This window comes from Carettochelys insculpta, chromosome 1 (genome assembly GCF_033958435.1).
Source record: "Carettochelys insculpta isolate YL-2023 chromosome 1, ASM3395843v1, whole genome shotgun sequence".
In the NCBI taxonomy this organism is placed as follows: domain Eukaryota; kingdom Metazoa; phylum Chordata; order Testudines; family Carettochelyidae; genus Carettochelys; species Carettochelys insculpta.
Genome location: NC_134137.1, coordinates 67,928,601 through 67,945,816, shown reverse-complemented (window position 1 = coordinate 67,945,816; position 17,216 = coordinate 67,928,601). Strand labels below are relative to the sequence as shown.

Below are 17,216 nucleotides of genomic sequence, written 5' to 3'. Positions count from 1 at the left end.
GAAAGCTATAGCTTTAGCACTGTGGTGATCAGAAGCCTATGTTATCTTGTGAACAGTAGTTCAGCTGCCTAGGCTAGAGAAAAACACTTCTCCTTTCACAGCATGAGCTCAGACCTACTTCTTTGCTTTTTTGTTATTCTTAGTCTCTTTCCCCTCATAAACTTTTTGGAATTTCTCTACATCAGCTGAAGAGTGCGAGAGGATGAAGGCAACACTTCTGTCAACAGCCAATCAGAACAGAGATTTCACAGAATCATAGGACTGGAAGGGATCTTGAGAGATATCTAGTCCAGTCCCCTGCACTCATGGCACCCAAGCACCCATGACAGGTGTTTGTCTAACCTGCTCTTAAATATCTTCAATGATGGAGATTCCACAACCTCCCAAGGCAATTTATTCCAGTGTATAACCATCCTGACAGTTAGGAAGTTTTTCCTAATGTCCAAACTAAACTTCTGTTCCTACAGTTTAAGCCGAGTGCTTTCTGTCATATCCTCAGAGGTTAAGAAAAATTTCTTCTCCTGTCCTCCTTGTAACAACCTTTTATGTACTTGGAAACCGTTAGTGTGTCCCCATCTCAAACTTCTCTTTTCCAGACTAAAACTTTTTTTTAATTTTCCCGCTTAGGTCATATTTTCAGGTCATCATTTCTGTTGCTCTTCTCTGGACTATCTTCAAGTTGTCCACATCTGTCCTGAAATGTGGTGCCCAGAAGAGGACACAATACTCCAGTCAAAGCCTAATCAGTGTGGAATAGAGCAGAATACTTCCTGTTCTTTACTTACAACACACCTGTTAATACATCCCAGAGTGATGTTCCCCCCAACCTTTTTTTTGCAACAGTATCACACTGACGACTCATATTTAGCTTGTAGTCCACTATAACCCCCAGATCCTTTCCTGCAGCACTCCCTTCTAGACAGTCATTTCCTATTTCGTATATGTGCAACTGATTTTTCTGTCGTGAGTGGAGTACTTCGCATTTGTCCTTATTAAATTTAATCTTATTTACTTCAGACCACTTCTCCAGTTTGTCCAGATAATTTTGACTTTTAATTCCTTCCTTCAAAGCACTCACAGCCTCTCTCAGGTTGGTGTCATCTGTAAACTTTGTAAGTGGATTCTATGTCATGATATAAATCATTGCTGAACATATTGAAAAGAACCAGACCCAGAACTGATCCCAACACACACCCCTTGTTACACTCTTCCAGTATGACTATGAACCATCGATCATTACTCTCTGGGAATGGTTTTCTAACTTGTTATGCAAGCACCTCTTAGTAGCTCCATCTATGTTTTAACCATTAGTAGACATACTAAAGAGATTTCCATATATACAGCCTAGTCCTTCAGCAATTCTTGAGCTCTGATTAGCAAAAAATGGCTGTCAGCCAATTAGGATCCTTGGATTTGCACATAATATGTCTATTAAAAAGACCATACAGTAGACACTCAGAACCAGAGAGACTGTGCAGGCTATATACCTGGAGGAAAACTGAATGCTGCAGCAACTCTTGTCATACTCCTGCACTCTAATTGGGAGATTCTATCTTAGAATAATAACTAAATATTATTTAAGCAGAAGCACATCAGCCTCAGATTTGGCTCAGTAAGCTGTTGAGAAGCATACTGCTTGTTCAAGGTTCCTTATAAGTTTCTTCTATCCATGGGCAGAATAAATTTTGTTGTGTGTACGAAGGCATCTGGAATGTGCACCACCAGAAGAAATAAATGTTGCCAGCTTTAAATGCAGTGGGAGCTCTGCTAATCAGCTGGGCAGCACCTGAATCTCTGATGTGCAGCTGACCCAGCACTGAACTTACAGGGAATGCTGTGTTTGTGTATTAAAAAGTGTTACATATAGAATTACTATGAATAGTGGTAGATTTTCAAAAATTTATTTGGATTTGTATTTAAAAGGTATCCTTGTAATTCCTAATCCAAACTGTGTGCTGCAAGCAATAAAACTTCAAGCTGCAACCTTCCAAAAATAGGGTCTTTAAAAAGAACTGTTCACCTATAACAAAAGTGGTTTAGGCAACCAGCAATAGTAAATCCTCTCAACACAGTATTTTATTGATTCACTATAAATAAAATACAGGTTCAAGAGCTGTTTGTTTATTTTTTTTTTTAATTTCTACAGGCTTTATATAATCTCTTCATAAAGGGATGGGTTAAGAAACTTGATCTCCAATCATCTGAAATGAGAATCACATTTACCAATAAGATGAAAATGTTTAAGGGTCACTGTTTCAGTCTGATGCACCCACTCCAAAAACATTCTCTTTAAAAAGTCATTATTACACTATTTATCAAACTCTATTGCACTTGTAGTGTCAGACAACTGCACTTACCTGGGTGTTCTCATAAAACAGAACATCAGGCACTTTCATTTTTTCGTTGGGATTATAAACGGGCATTGTGGTAGATCCAATTCTAAGAACCCCATTATTTACTTCACCTATTTTATGAAAAACAAGAAATTACTTATTACACTGATCTGCAGATATGCAGTCAACCATACTGACAATGAGGCAGTGCATACATTTGTTGAAATGTATGGGTAACAGTAAAGCATCCAGAAATATTTTGTTTCTTGTAGTTCAGAAGAAAGAAGATGTGTGTGAAACTTTAAGGCTTAAAATGAGCACTATTTAAAGATATGACAAACTGGTGGTGATAGGGGAACAAATACCAGAAAGAAGTGGGTCTATCCATGAAAGGTTGTCACCTAATAAATTATTTTGTTAATCTTTATAGTGCTGCATGACTGTTTTTTTTGTTTGATGAAGATGCAGACTAACACAGCTACCTCTCTTTGAGTATGTAGACTATGACAACAGCTTTGGCTGAAGCCCTAACGTGGTACTCCCTTCCTCTAATAATTCAGTCATTTCCTTTAAACTTTAAGCAAGATAAAGTCACTGTTGATATCTCCATTCAGTACACTATATACAAATTTGTCAACACCATAAAATAGGTACAAGTAAAATACTGGTGAAAAGTGGCTAAATTTGTTGGAGAAACCTTCAGCAAAAGTTTGGAGAGAAAAATAATTAAAACTACTGTACTGAGCAACCACAACTGTCTAATATAAGTAACTATGCTACAACACAGCAGTTCCAGATAGTCAGCTCCGCTTCCCACAGATGCTTGCCCTTTTCTGCTATTCAGACATCCTGTTGAGTTGGATAAACCTGAACTGTAATACTGAGAAATTGCTCTCCATTGTTTGTTTTGATTTCTTTAGTTTAAATTTGCAAACGGCAGAGTTATGAAATTGCTGGTAATTTGAACTTCCTAAATCTGCTGTATTTTGTCAGTTCTAATGTTGAACATAATAATGAACCAAGTTCAAAACAGATTTATAAAGAAGTATAAGTTGGCATATTAGTGTCAGCTTTGCAAAAAATTAAATGTTAGCACAGGACTGAATATTTAGTTGTATCACTATAATTTAAAATATCCAGTTAAGTACTTGGCACCAATTTCTACCATATATGTTTTGAAACAAAAGAGTCATCTTCAGCTACTGTGTGTAGTAATGCAATTTTTTTACTGGGTGCAGCCATTTTCTAACTATATTTTAAGACATATCCTCTGTTTTAAAGGCCCAGCAAAGAAAAGCAGACAAGAGAAACACATGTAAGACAAAGCCCTTAACAACTGTGCAGGAGAGGAAAAGCAAAGAGAGCACTGGTGAGGCAACAAGGAAATTAAGTATGCGGATAGGATTGAATGGACAGGAAGTGCCAGACTGTGTTACATGACAGAAAGCATGAAGCTGAGTGTGAGAAAAAAAATAGAAAGAAAACAGGAAGGCCCAGGGATAGACATGAGTAAATTTGGAGAGTGAGACAACACAGGAAATGAGATAAAAGATGTAAGCAGAAACGATATATATACAAAATTGAATGCAAAAACAAACAAAAAAAAGCACAAAATTCATGTGGTAAGAAACAAACTCAAAGATGTGAACTAACAAAGAGAAAGAAATGTTACAGATTGATGGGAGAGGAAGTTGTCTATAATGGTAGGATTTCAGATAGTATGGAGAGAGAGAGAGAGAGAGCACTCAGAAGAGGGAAAACCAGATTACCATCATCAGAGTGATAGAAGACCAAGGGCTTGTGCAGATGTGTTAACAAAAGAAAACAGCTTATTTGGATCATAGTGAGGAAGAGGAAGAATAGAGTACTGGGGAGGTGGAAGAATGGAGAAATATACAGAAGACTCAACTACCCAAAAAAATATAATCCTGGTGTAGTTGTCAAGAGTGCTAACAGAGGAAGGTAGCAAAGTGACCCACTAAAACCTACGAACAAACCCACTAATCTCAGAGGCCGTGTCTACACTAGCCAAAAACTTCAAAATGGCCATGCAAATGGCCATTTCAAAGTTTACTAATGAAGCGCTGAAATACATATTCAGTGTCTCATTAGCATGCAGGTGGCTGCAGCACTTCAAAATTGACGCGGCTCGCCGCCGCATGGCTCGTCCAGATGGGTCTCCTTTTTGAAAGGACCCCGGCTACTTCGAAGTCCCCTTATTCCCATCTGCTCATAGGAATAAGGGGACTTCGAAGTAGCCGGGGTCCTTTCGAAAAGGAGTCCTGTCTAGACGAGCCGCATGGCTGCAAGCTGTGTCAATTTCAAAGTGCTGCGGCTGCCCGCATGCTAATGAGGCGCTGAATATATATTTCAGCGCTTCATTAGTAAACTTCAAAATGGCCATTTGAATGGCCATTTTGAAGTTTTTGGCTAGTGTAGACATAGCCAGAGACTTACAAATGTAAAGAACACATATAAAAGTAAGCGGGCCAGGCTACACTAAAGAATCACTTGGGTTTAGGAAGTTTTGCAGTTATGAAAACATAGAGAACATATACAGAGAGATATAGGCACATCTTTCAGCAACATAAGGGCCAAGACATGTACCTAAATCAAATCACGCTTAACTAAGTGAACATTTAATACATCATTGTGTGTTCAAACAATTGAGTAATCTTCATGAAAGATTAAAACAAAAGGTGACAGAAGCTTACAACTATAATCCTTCTCCTCTTGTTTCTGAATATCATCCAGGTTTATCTCAATCCCTGAATCCAGCAGATTCTTATGTAAAGCTGATCTTGCAAGGTTTGGCAAAAATCTAAACAAAGGGGGAGAAAAAAAAAGGTCAGTTTTTACTTTTCTCAGAGTTATTTTTGCCTTCCAAGATGAATGTGACACTATACTGTGACTTCACATGCTCAATTCCTGTCCCACTCTAACAGTTTCCAAATCCTCAACTACTCTATCTGTGCTTAGGAAAGGAAATGGGACATCACGCTACTGGGAACTTTGAAAACTCCTCTCCCCACATCATTAACTCCTAATTCCAAAGGTATCTGGGTACATAAAAAAATACAATCACAACACTAGGAAGAAAAAAGCAGTCCAGTAGCACTTTAAAGACTAACACAATAATTTATGAGGTGAGCTTTCGTGGGACAGACCCACTTCTTCAAACCATAGCCATATCAGAACAGACTCAATATTTAAGGCACAGAGAACCAAAAATAGTAATCAAGGTGGACAAATCAGAAAAAAAATTATCAAGGTGAGCAAACCAGAGGGTAGAAGGGCAGGGGGCGGGGGGGAGAAGTCAAGGATTAGATTAAGCCAAGTATACAAATGAGCCCCTATAATGACTCAGAAATTTCCCATCCCGATTCAAACCATGTGTTAATGTGTCGAATTTGAATATAAAAGAGAGTTCAGCAGCCTCTCTTTCCAGAGTGTTGTGAAAATTCCTCTTCAGTAAGACACAAACTTTTAAGTCATTAACAGAAAGGCCCTCTCCATTGAAATGCTGGCTGATCGATTTGTGGATCGGGGTATTCTTATGTCCGTTTTGTGCCCATTAACTCTTTGTCTAAGAGAGTTTGAAGTCTGTCCAACATACAAAGCATCTGGGCATTGTTGGCATATGATGGCATAGATGATGTTAGTTGAGGAACATGAGAATGTGCCCGTGATTCTGTGACTGACCTGTTTAGGTCCAGTGATGGTATCTCCAGAATAGATATGTGGACAAAGCTGGCAGCAGGCTTTGTTTCAAGGAAAAGTTCCAGGACTGAAGCACTAGAATGAGATGCCACACTCCAGAAGGCCCTAGGTGACAGGTCTGTTCTCTCCTACTGGCAAACTCCCAACCTTATGAGGATTCTCACCCACAACCACAGTCTATACCGCAGGAACATCAGTGCTGGAACTTTTACTTGCAACAAAGCCCACTACCAGCTATGTCCACATATCTATTCTGGAGATACCATCACTGGAACTAAACAGGTTAGTCACAGAATCATGGGTACATTCTCATGTTCCTCAACTACATCATATATGCCATCATGTGCCAACAATGCCCAGATGCTTTGTATATTGGACAGACTTCAAACTCTCTTAGACAAAGAATTAATGGGCATAAAACAGACATAAAAACACTCCTGATTCACAGACCGATCAGCCAGCATTTCAATGGAGAAGGCCTTTCTGTTAATGACTTAAAAGTTTGTGTCTTACTGAAGAGGAATTTTCACAACACTCTGGAACGGGAGGCTGCTGAACTCTCTTTTATATTCAAATTCGACACATTAACACATGGTTTGAATCGGGATGGGAATTTTTTGGGTCATTATAGGGGCTCATTTGCATACTTGGCTTAATTTAATTCTTGACACTCCACCTCCCTTCTGCCCGTCTACTCTCTGATTTGCTCACCTTGATGATTTTTTTTCTGATTTGTCCACCTTGTTACTATTTTTGGTTCTCTGTGCCTTAAATATTGAGTCTGTTCTGATATGGCTATGGTCTGAAGAAGTGGGTCTGTCCCACGAAAGCTCACCTAATAAATTATTGTGTTAGTCTTTAAAGTGCTACTAGACTGCTTTTTTGTTTTGATAGTATATAGACTAGCACGGCTTTCTCTCTGTTACTATTTAACATTAGGAAGGTTGTAGTACTCATGTATTATTTAGATCTAATCTAAACTTCAGTCCCGAAATTATATTAATATAAATGCTTCTTTTAAAAAATTACATTGTTATGTTGGATTTTACTGAAGAAACTGTAACGGTGAATGAGTTAGGATGATGGGAACAATGACCTAGTTCCTTTCACAGTCAGTGGGAGCCAGATCACTAAGCTGTGTCTTTCTTTTTGACTGATGCCAGATGACACAGTCCCCAGGCTTCGACAGCTCAAGATTCTCAGTACCTCGAAGAACTACTCATCACTCATGTTCCTCAAAAATTTTCATAGCTGTTATAGCTTTCCTTTGCAAAATCTGAATTGTTTACAATGTCTTAACAAAGCAAAGCCTAAAATTAAATACAGTTCTCAAACTGGCACTCATTTTAGACTGTATTCCATTAATACAACCCAGAGTAGTATTTTCTCTTTTTCGAGACACCATCACAAAGTTGACAATCATTAGTTCTTAAAACATATTTCTCTAAAGTCAGCAAGTACTTGAAACACATACAGAGACTAAAAAGTGCTGAATGATTTGTTTCAAATAATGTCTGAAGTCTAGGAATTCCACAGAAGTGACATCTAACATGCTGTGATCAGGGAGAATCAGAGTAGTACCTTTGCTAATATTAATGCCTAATTCTTAAAAAAAAAAAAATTAACCATTTTTAGCTTATTAGCAGTTGTTTTATGGAATTTTAAACGGTTACCGTAAAATTAGCATGGCTACCTGGAAAGACAGGCCTTATTGACAGCATGGTAGAGACTTTCATTTGGATACTGTGACAGACGGCGACAAATTCGTAATAGCTGTCGTGTGGACAAAGATGATGCCAATGACTGTGCCTGCAAAAATAAAAGGCAAGTTTATTAACAGTCCTCTTAGATTTTAAAAAGCAACAAACCTGGAAGAAAACCATTTACACTGAAGGCAATTATTTCAAATTATGATCTTAAACACTTGCTTTTTTCCTCAGATCCCAGTGTTAACTGCTTAATCCTTCAGAGGTCTTAATTCTGTGTTTGTTGCAGGAATCAACTACTATGGAAATTAGTAGGTCACCAAAATGTCAGCACTACAATTTCAACTAATGAGCCAACATGGAGAAAAATGTATTGCTACACAAGACATGTTATTATTGTTATTATTATTACTATTATTATTATTAAATAAATTAAATCAAAATGACAAACAAGTGAAAGTTAAATTGTGTGTGTTAAAGCTAATTTATGTGAAAGTTTTTTGCACCAGTGTATGGCAGTGTCTTAACAAATATGACATGCCTCTGCGTTTATTAGAGACATAGCATCCCGATTCAAGATATCGTGTCCATTATTTTTAAATGAATTTAGCATTTGTAACAGAATTGACATCCTGGAAATTGAAGTCTTCTATTTATTACTAGATGAATCTGAGCTCCCCATGTGATGCTCTAGCAAAAAAGAGCTAGTACAGTCATACCCCGTGATATGCCCATTCAGGCTACAAGAATTCAAGTTTACGAGCGGCTTGATTAAGAACCATTACTTCGCCTCATGAGGCATTTACTCAAGTTTACGAGTGCCTCAGTGGGATGCGGACACCCTGCAGCTAGACAAAGTCAGCCCATCCTGTCCCCGCCCCTGCTGTTCACTCCTCAGGTGGCTAGGGGGCCTCCTCCGCCCACCCTGCACAGCTGCGCCTCAGGCGCTGCTTGCCACCTGGCAGCAGTTTCCTGGAGCCCCCAGCCCATCCTTTAGCTGGGGCTGGTCTGGTTTCTGCCTCAGCGCCGCAGCAGTGGTGCGCCCCGGCCCAGCTGGCAGCCGCAGGCTCCCAGGCGTTTCTGGGAGATGTGGCTGCTGGGCACACAGTCCATCCTGGCCCCGCCCTTGCCGCTTGCTCCCTGGGCGGCTAGGGAGCTGCCGCCACCTGCTCTGCGCAGTTGTGCCCTCTGCTAGGTAAGCATAAGTGGGTGTAAATTTTGGGGCTCAGGAATGCATAAAATTTTTTTCCATTGAAATTAATGGTAATTACATTTTCGACTTACAAGAATTCACCCTAAGAGGAGTTTTTCAGGAACGAATTACCCTCGTAAGGCGGGGGAAGACTATATTATACCTTACATAGTACTGTGCAGGCCATTACTGGAACAGTGTGTCAAGTTCTGATAACCACATATTAAAATTAATATTGAAATGTAGAAACAATTCAAACACAAGTTATGAAAATTATTCACAATATGGAATAACGATGCCTTAAAATGATTACTAAAGGAGCTCAATCTGCTTAATTTACCAAACAAAGGGTTAAGAGATAACTTGATTGCAGTCTATATTTATTTGCACACAAAGTTCTTGTTTCATCTGAGGGTACATCTATGCTATGGAGACTATACTGTCATAGCTATGTTGGTGCGGATATGCAAGGATAATCCCATAATTCCAATATGGCCTCCATCATGGCAGAGGTTTTTCTATTGGTATAGAAACACTACTTCCACAAAAAGAAAAGCTACGTTAACAGCAGCATTCTTCCATCCGCACTGCTATGTCTATACCAGGGGTTAGATCAGCACAGTTATGTTGGCTAGGGCCAATGAATGGTTACTAAGCTACTAATGGATACTTTAATCTAGCAACAAAGACAAAAAACGTCTGAAAAGTTCCAAAAGTTGAAGTATAGCGTCCAAGATGGAGCCGTATGTGCTGGATGACGTAAATAGAGAACGGAGGAGTTTCTGGCCAGAGACCAACCTGCGGGCCCAAGGTCTTTAGCCACCTGGGCAGATTTGGGCATTAAAGGACCCAGGAGAAGCTTGCTTCTCCCAGAAGTTGGAAGTGGCTCCCTGGCTGGGGTTCAACAGGGGTGAGAAAACTCTTGACTCATGGGCCACAAATGGTTTATCAGTGTTAGCTGCTGGTGGGCCATAAGATACTTTGTTTAGGAGTGTCTACAGGCACAGCCACTCATAGCTTCCAGGGCCATGGTTTGTTGTTCCTGAGCAACGGGAGCTGCACAAAGCAGTGAGATGTTAGGTGGGAGAGAGATGCAGGCCTCCCACCAAGAGAAGCGATGACTGAGGTGCTGGCAATGTAGGGGTGGTTTCTTTACTGGACCACAAAGGGGAAATACAGGTGTAATTAACCTAAACTGTGAAAGGTGCTGCCCGAGTAGTTAACGTACTTCAACTTGCTTGATATTTTTGCCTTCTAATGTGATGTTACTATTTGATGTATGCATTTTCAGACAAGTTTGGTTTAGCTATTCTGAGCCCTGTTTGATTTGCTATTGCTGGAAAATTGTCTGCCATTGGCTACGTCTACACTAGCCCCAAGCTTCGAAATCGCCACACAAATGGCCATTTCGAAGTTTACTTATGAAGCGCTGAAATGCATATTCAGCGCTTCATTAGCATGCGGGCAGCCATGGCATTTCAAAATTGACGCGCCTTGCTGCCGCGCGGCTCATCCCAACGGGGCTTCTTTTCCAAAGGACCCCACTTACGTCGAAGTCCCCTTATTCCCATCAGCTCATGGGAATAAGGGGACTTCGAAGTAGGCGGGGTCCTTTCGAAAAGAAGCCCTGTCGGGACGAGCCGCATGGCGGCAAGGCTCGTCAATTTGGAAGTGCCACGGCCGCCCGCATGCTAATGAAGCACTGAATATGCATTTCAGCGCTTCATTAGTAAACTTTGAAATGGCCATTTGTGTGGCCATTTCGAAGTTTGGGGCTAGTGTAGACATGGCCATTGTAATGCAACTTTTTGTGAGAGTCACTCAGTAGCACAATATCATCAGCTAAATTTAGGTCTTTTAAACATATGCCAGCTACCTGTCCTAATCCATGTTTGTCTTATTAACAAACTTCTTCATTATCCAGTCTATGGCAATGCCAAATGACAACACAGATAAAATGCAGGTCTATTTCACGCCTGTATTCACAGTAAAACATCCTATTGTCTGATTGTTCATGCTAACAGAGTGCCTCTAACCTCTCACCATGGCCTAGATGTTGCTGACAACTTTAGCTTGGATTCCATAGGACTAAAGACTATTCCACAATTAGTCTGGGGGAATTCTGTAATTTTTAGATTTGAAGCCATAGTAAAATTTCAGAATTCCCCCAGGACTGCACAATGTATGTTTATGCAGGCTGTCAAATGTCTTTTGAAAAGCTTCTCTGGACCCTCACTAAACTTCAACTATCCTTTAAAAATGTGGACACCAGAACTGAAAGCATAAGTCTACTATCAGTCTCACCAGCACTGCATATAGAGGTAAAAATCACTTCTCTGCTCCTTTGTTTACATATCCATGGTATTAGCTCTATTTACCACATCACACATGGAGCTCATGTTGAGTCACTGTGAGTTTTACCGTATAGCATGCAGTCCCCTGATCTGTAGCTATAGCTGCATTCCTTGTTCCTAGAGGACTAACTTTGAACTACTTTGTATTTTATTTCAATGGGCCCAGCTAACTAAGCAATTCACAACATTCTGTATGACTGCCTTGTCTTCATTAATATTTATCATTCTGTCAATCGTTGTTATGCACAAACTTCATATTTACTTTCAGAGCACTGGTGAAAAAATTGAGTAGCTCTGGGCTTAGAACCAAACCCTGAGGAAGCCCACTAGAGATGCCCCTATTCAGTGATGACACCCTCATTGACAATTCTTTTTGAGACCTGTCAGTTAGTTAGTTATCAATCCACTGGCATTGTATAATGCTATTTTTAATCAAAATGTCATATGGTGTTAACTCAAATGCCTGACAAAAAGTCTGAGTAAATTACCTCACTGCACTTTATTAACCAAAGTTGTAATTTCATTCAAGAATGAAATCTTTGTGCGTGTGTGTGATAGACCTATTTTTCTATAAAACCACATTGATTGGTCCTAATTATACTTCTAACCTTCATTTTAGATCAGCTTTTCCATTATTTTGCCTAGGAATGATGTCAGGCCTATACTTACCAGGTCATCCCACGTACCCTTTTTGAATATTGGCCCAATATTAAAATTTTTCCAGTCTTAGGGAATTTCCTCAACATTCCATTAGTTACGAAAAATGAACAGTACCAGGCCAGAGAGCTTCTCAGTCACCTTTTTTGAGGACTCTTGTTGTAGGTCTACACAGCGAAGTTAGCTCAAAATAACTAGCCTAGCAGCTACACAAGGCAAGCACTATTTCAAAATAATTTCAAAATAGCGGTTGGCTTATTTAAAAATAGGTTAAGACAGGGAATAGAGTCTATTTTGAAATAAGCCACAATGCAGCCAATGGCTTTATTTCAAAACAGGCTCTGTGTGTGTAGACCCTGTACTTCAAAACAGCAAAGTGCTATTTCAAAATGCATTTTCGTGTAGCAGCATTATTTTGAAATAAGCTATTTTGGAATTGCTCTTCCAGAACAGCTTATTTCGAAATAAGGTTGCTGTGTACACATACCCTTGGATGGAACTCAGACAGCCCTGCTGATTTTAAAATATTTAATCACGAAGCTCATCCTTTGTTATCAATGGACTACAAAATATTTCATCTCATAGGAAACAAAATTGATGTCTGCTAAGAAGCGGACTATGTACTTTATTTTTTTCCTGTAAAGCAGTCAATCAAAAATATAAACACTAACTTGCTGGAAAACTATTTCTAGTGCTAAACTCCTGAGAGTTGAGGAAAGTAGATTACTCTGTGCAACCTACTTAACCTAACACATATTACTTTTGCACTGATGTAATATACTGACGTTAGGTGAATCCAATAAAATGTTTTAAACATTTTGTTTAAAAAATTGATACACTACATCATTTGCCATTTAAATTAATTTTTAAAACTGAGTTGATTGTATCAGTTTCAAAAGAAAATCTGCAGTTTTTGTACCAGTAATTTTTTTTCCATTGCTGCTTTAATAGAACTGCCTGCCACAGTAATGCTAACACTTCTGAGACCCTTCTCCAACTTCCTACATCCCTGTCTCCATTTTCTAACTGTTAGATAGTCCTCTCTGCTCAAGTAATCGCAAAACAAATCCAGGTATCAAATTTACAATTACTGAAACACTGGATTATATGTAACAGCAGTTTTTACAGGGAGGTAATTTTAAATAATTCAGCAAACAACTTAACCACATGCTTCAGTCCTGTGCTCAGCAACCATTATCACCTTGTGGCACACTTCATCTCTCGCTATAATTCATGGCACACCCAATATACGTAACTCAATCCCCTCCCACTCCCCCAGCCTCCCCAAACCCAGCTCTAACTCAGCGCTCTCCCTCTTCCCCAACACCAGGCAGCCCCAGCTCCTGGCTCTGACCCAACCCCCCTCTCCTCCTCCAGAATCAGGCACTCCCAGCTCCCCACTATAACCCAATCTTCCACTTCTCCCCCAGAGCCAGGCAACCCTAGCCCCCTCCCCATCTAACTCGATGCTGGTGACTCATCAGAGCTGCCACTGCCACTGTCGCTGCCCCAGAGCTGCCTCTGCTGCCACCGCTGCCACCACACACAAGCAGTGGGGTCCATGTGCAGAGCAGCAGACGGCACTCCCAGCATGCGGCTGTGAGGCACACCACTGTCCCACGGTACACCAGTTGAGGAGTACTGCTTTCGTCCATCCCTGTTCAATAAAACAGCTTAGCATATGCTTTTAAGTCCCATTCCTGCTTTATGCATTTGCTTCAGACACATTGACCACAACGTATACATAATACAAGTTGAACCTCTCTCGCTGGGCATGATTGGGACCTGACCAATGCCAGACAAGAGAATTTGCTGGACCACAGAAGGTCAATATTGTCTAGCACATTACCAACACTTCCACCACCTACACAGTTAGGTGTAAATTACAGCTTAATAACAGCACAGAGCACTGAAAACCAGGACTGGCGGTTGTAAACAAATGTTACAGGACCGTGGGAAATTTGTCCACACCTACCATGCCTGATTAAGGATGTTGCCAGACGAGAGAGTTCCGGATTAGAGAGGTTCAACCTGTACCTCATGACTTCACTAGAACTTGAAATCACATGTTTAAAATTATACACATGCTTAAATAATTTGTTAAATCAGGTCCTTTGTATTACAAATAGAAAAGTTTCCACATGTATTATATAGCACAAGAAACCCGAGTTGGCTTTCCAGGGCTTGTTACTCAAATCCTATTGAGGCAGGCATAAAGAGATATTACTGTGGCCATGCAAGAAGTGAAGAGATGGACTCCAGATTGAGCCCAATCCACCCTCCACTGGTCAAGACAGATCAGCATAATGCAAGAAATTTAGGAAACAGGACGCATCCTCACATTGCTGGAAAAAATAACTCCTTTCTTAAGCAGAGATATAACTGACTTTGAAAACAGATATACACATAATGACAACAAGTAGAATGCAAATCTGAAAAACCAGACTCACCGTGGGGTCATTTGTCTCCCGAAGCTTATGTGTTAATAACAACAACTGTTCCACTGCAACCTTGGGCACATTTGGAATCTGTGTGAAAGAAAAAAGAAAGTGTGTGAGTGTGTGTGCATGCACGTGCACACCCCCCCATATATATTTCATGTTAGTGTGCATATGTAATTTACATAGGCACACATATATACACCTGCCTAGACACAGCATGCATATATGCAGTGAATATACATTTATTTTGAATAACCAGAAAGAAGGAATTGTGTAACAAAATATGAGAATATACTATAATAGAAAACTATTGCAATCAATGTATAGTAATTGTAGTAGAAAATACCCTTGACTTAAAAATCAAGAAATCAATTATGTTGTGTGGAGGATTTCACATCACATAAGAAAAGGGAGTATCTGTTGTATATTAAAATATTGCAGTTCATAAACATTCAACATTTTAAATAGAAACCAATACTAATATCTGTCCAAATGGCAAGCACTTACCATTTCTTTAATAACTTGAATTTCTTCATTCCTGGTTAAGGGCTTAACATTATGGAACAGAAACAGAGTTAGAAACTCTGGGCCCAACCACTGTTTTGTGCTGCTTCCTATGACAGGAGGTTCTGCCAAAGCAACTATTCTGAATGAAGAATGGATAGGAAAGATGGACCTGCAAGAAAATATTTTTAAAATGTATTACCTGGTCAAAGCAGCGAACAACAAATCTGAACTAGAAAATACAATCAATCTGCAAGTGAATTATCATTATATTAAAACACAGACATATTTTTATTCAGGATGTTAGTAGTGCAACTTCACAAAAATCCAAACCAACAAAAATTGCATACCGTAACTAGTAATATAAAAAGCTAAATGTATTTTTCATAATTTGTAATGCCTCCAAGGTCACCCAAGTTTTGGCTTCACCTACCACAACTTAGATGCTTCAAGTTGAGTAAATACAGTAATCACGCTAACATTTGTTTACTATTTATATGTATGTATGAAACAGGCAAAATTTACAAATGTGATGAATTTTGAATCATTCTCAATTGGTAGCACCTAAAACAACATTACTAGAACAAAGATCAGTGGGTTCGAATAGATGACCTCTCGAGGTCTCTTCCAACCCCACACTTCTATGATTCTATGGCTACGTCTACACGTGCACGCTACATCGAAATAGTCTATTTCGATGAATAACGTCTACACGTCCTCCAGGGCTGGTAACGTCGACGTTCAACTTCGACGTTGGGCAGCACCACATCGAAATAGGTGCTGTGAGGGAACGTCTACACGCCAAAGTAGCACACATCGAAATAAGGGTGCCAGGAACAGCTGCAGACAGGGTCACTGGGCAGACTCAACAGCAAGCCGCTCCCTTAAAGGGTCCCTCCCAGACACAGTTGCACTAAACAACACAAGATCCACAGAGCCGACAACTGGTTGCAGACCCTGTGCATGCAGCATGGATCCCCAGCTGCAGCAGCAGCAGCCAGAAGCCCTGGGCTAAGGGCTGCTGCACACGATGACCATAGAGCCCCGCAGGGGCTGGAGAGAGAGCGTCTCTCAACCCCTCAGCTGATGGCCGCCATGGCGGACCCCGCTATTTCGATGTTGTGGGACGTGGATCGTCTACACGTGCCCTACTTCGATGTTCAACTTCAAAGTAGGGCGCTATTCCCATCCCCTCATGGGGTTAGCGACTTCGACGTCTCGCCACCTAACGTCGATTTCAACTTCGAAATAGCGCCCAACACGTGTAGCCGTGACGGGCGCTATTTCGAAGTTGGCGCCGCTACTTTGAAGTAGCGTGCACGTGTAGACACGGCCTATGACTGGAACTCAGGGAAGATGTGGCTTTAATTCTCAGCTCTCTCAAATACTAACTTCCTGTATGATTTTGAGCAAATCAGTTAAAACTCTCTGGATGTGTCTACACTAGGAACTAACTTTGCAATTAACTTCAAAGTTAGGCACTACTTCGAAGTAGCCAGCAGACAGTCTATACACATTTTCCCTTACTTCGAAGTAGGGAGCCCAACTTCGAAGTCTTATTCCATTCCCAAGAATGGAGTTGTGCTCTACTTCAAAGTTTAACTTTGAAGTAGGGTGTGTGTAGATGCTCAACTTCGAAGTTCCTTATTTCAAGTTGTACTTCGAAGTAAGCAATGTCAAAGTTATTTTTGAAGTGCAGACACAGCCTCTGTGTCTGAGGGCTTGTCTTCACTCTATGGTGGATTGACAATGCATTAGCTTAGATGCAGCAAATCAATCTACGAGTGCTCTACTGTTGTCTCTAGAACTCTACCAGGATAAGAAAGGTAGCCAGAACCAATGGGAAAGTAGCCCCTCATCCCATGGAAGACATCACAGCAGGTACATCAACTTCAGCTATGCTATTTGAGTAGCTGAAGGTGAGTATGTTAAATTGACAGGGGAATTGAGTGTAGACAAGTACTCAGTTCCCCATCTGTAAAATGGAGATGATACCATCTCCTAGTCTATTGCTCTCTTTTCTATTCAGTTAAGGTCTTCAGGACAGGTATTGTCTTTTAATATGTTTTTATACCATGCCTACCACAATGTGACCATGATTTCAGTTAGGGTCTCAAAATGCAACTGTTTATACAAATAACTATACTAACTACTGGTTGAAGCTCTCTAGACCAGCATTCTCTTGTTCAGCAACATCCATAATCCAACATGATTTTAGTTAGCTGGGTGCCCACTTATCACAGTGTGGCCAAGTTTCTGGTGGTCGCAAAAACTTTGTTTACAGCCACCAGTTCTGGCTCTGGGTGTTC

At 40.3% G+C, this 17,216-nt stretch overlaps 1 protein-coding gene across 6 annotated transcripts in view; it reads right to left on the bottom strand.

Annotated features, from left to right (window-relative positions):
- VWA8 (von Willebrand factor A domain containing 8) overlaps positions 1-17,216 on the bottom strand; it is a 279,042-nt gene that overhangs the window by 140,834 nt on the left and 120,992 nt on the right. For all 6 annotated transcript variants that reach the window (XM_074988426.1, XM_074988442.1, XM_074988464.1 and 3 more), the window contains exons 15-19: positions 14,911-15,079; positions 14,413-14,490; positions 7,747-7,862; positions 5,048-5,154; positions 2,358-2,464 (exon numbers count right to left, since the gene is read on the bottom strand). In XM_074988426.1, the coding sequence (XP_074844527.1) occupies positions 2,358-2,464; positions 5,048-5,154; positions 7,747-7,862; positions 14,413-14,490; positions 14,911-15,079 (577 nt within the window). The remainder of the gene's footprint in view (positions 1-2,357; positions 2,465-5,047; positions 5,155-7,746; positions 7,863-14,412; positions 14,491-14,910; positions 15,080-17,216) is intronic.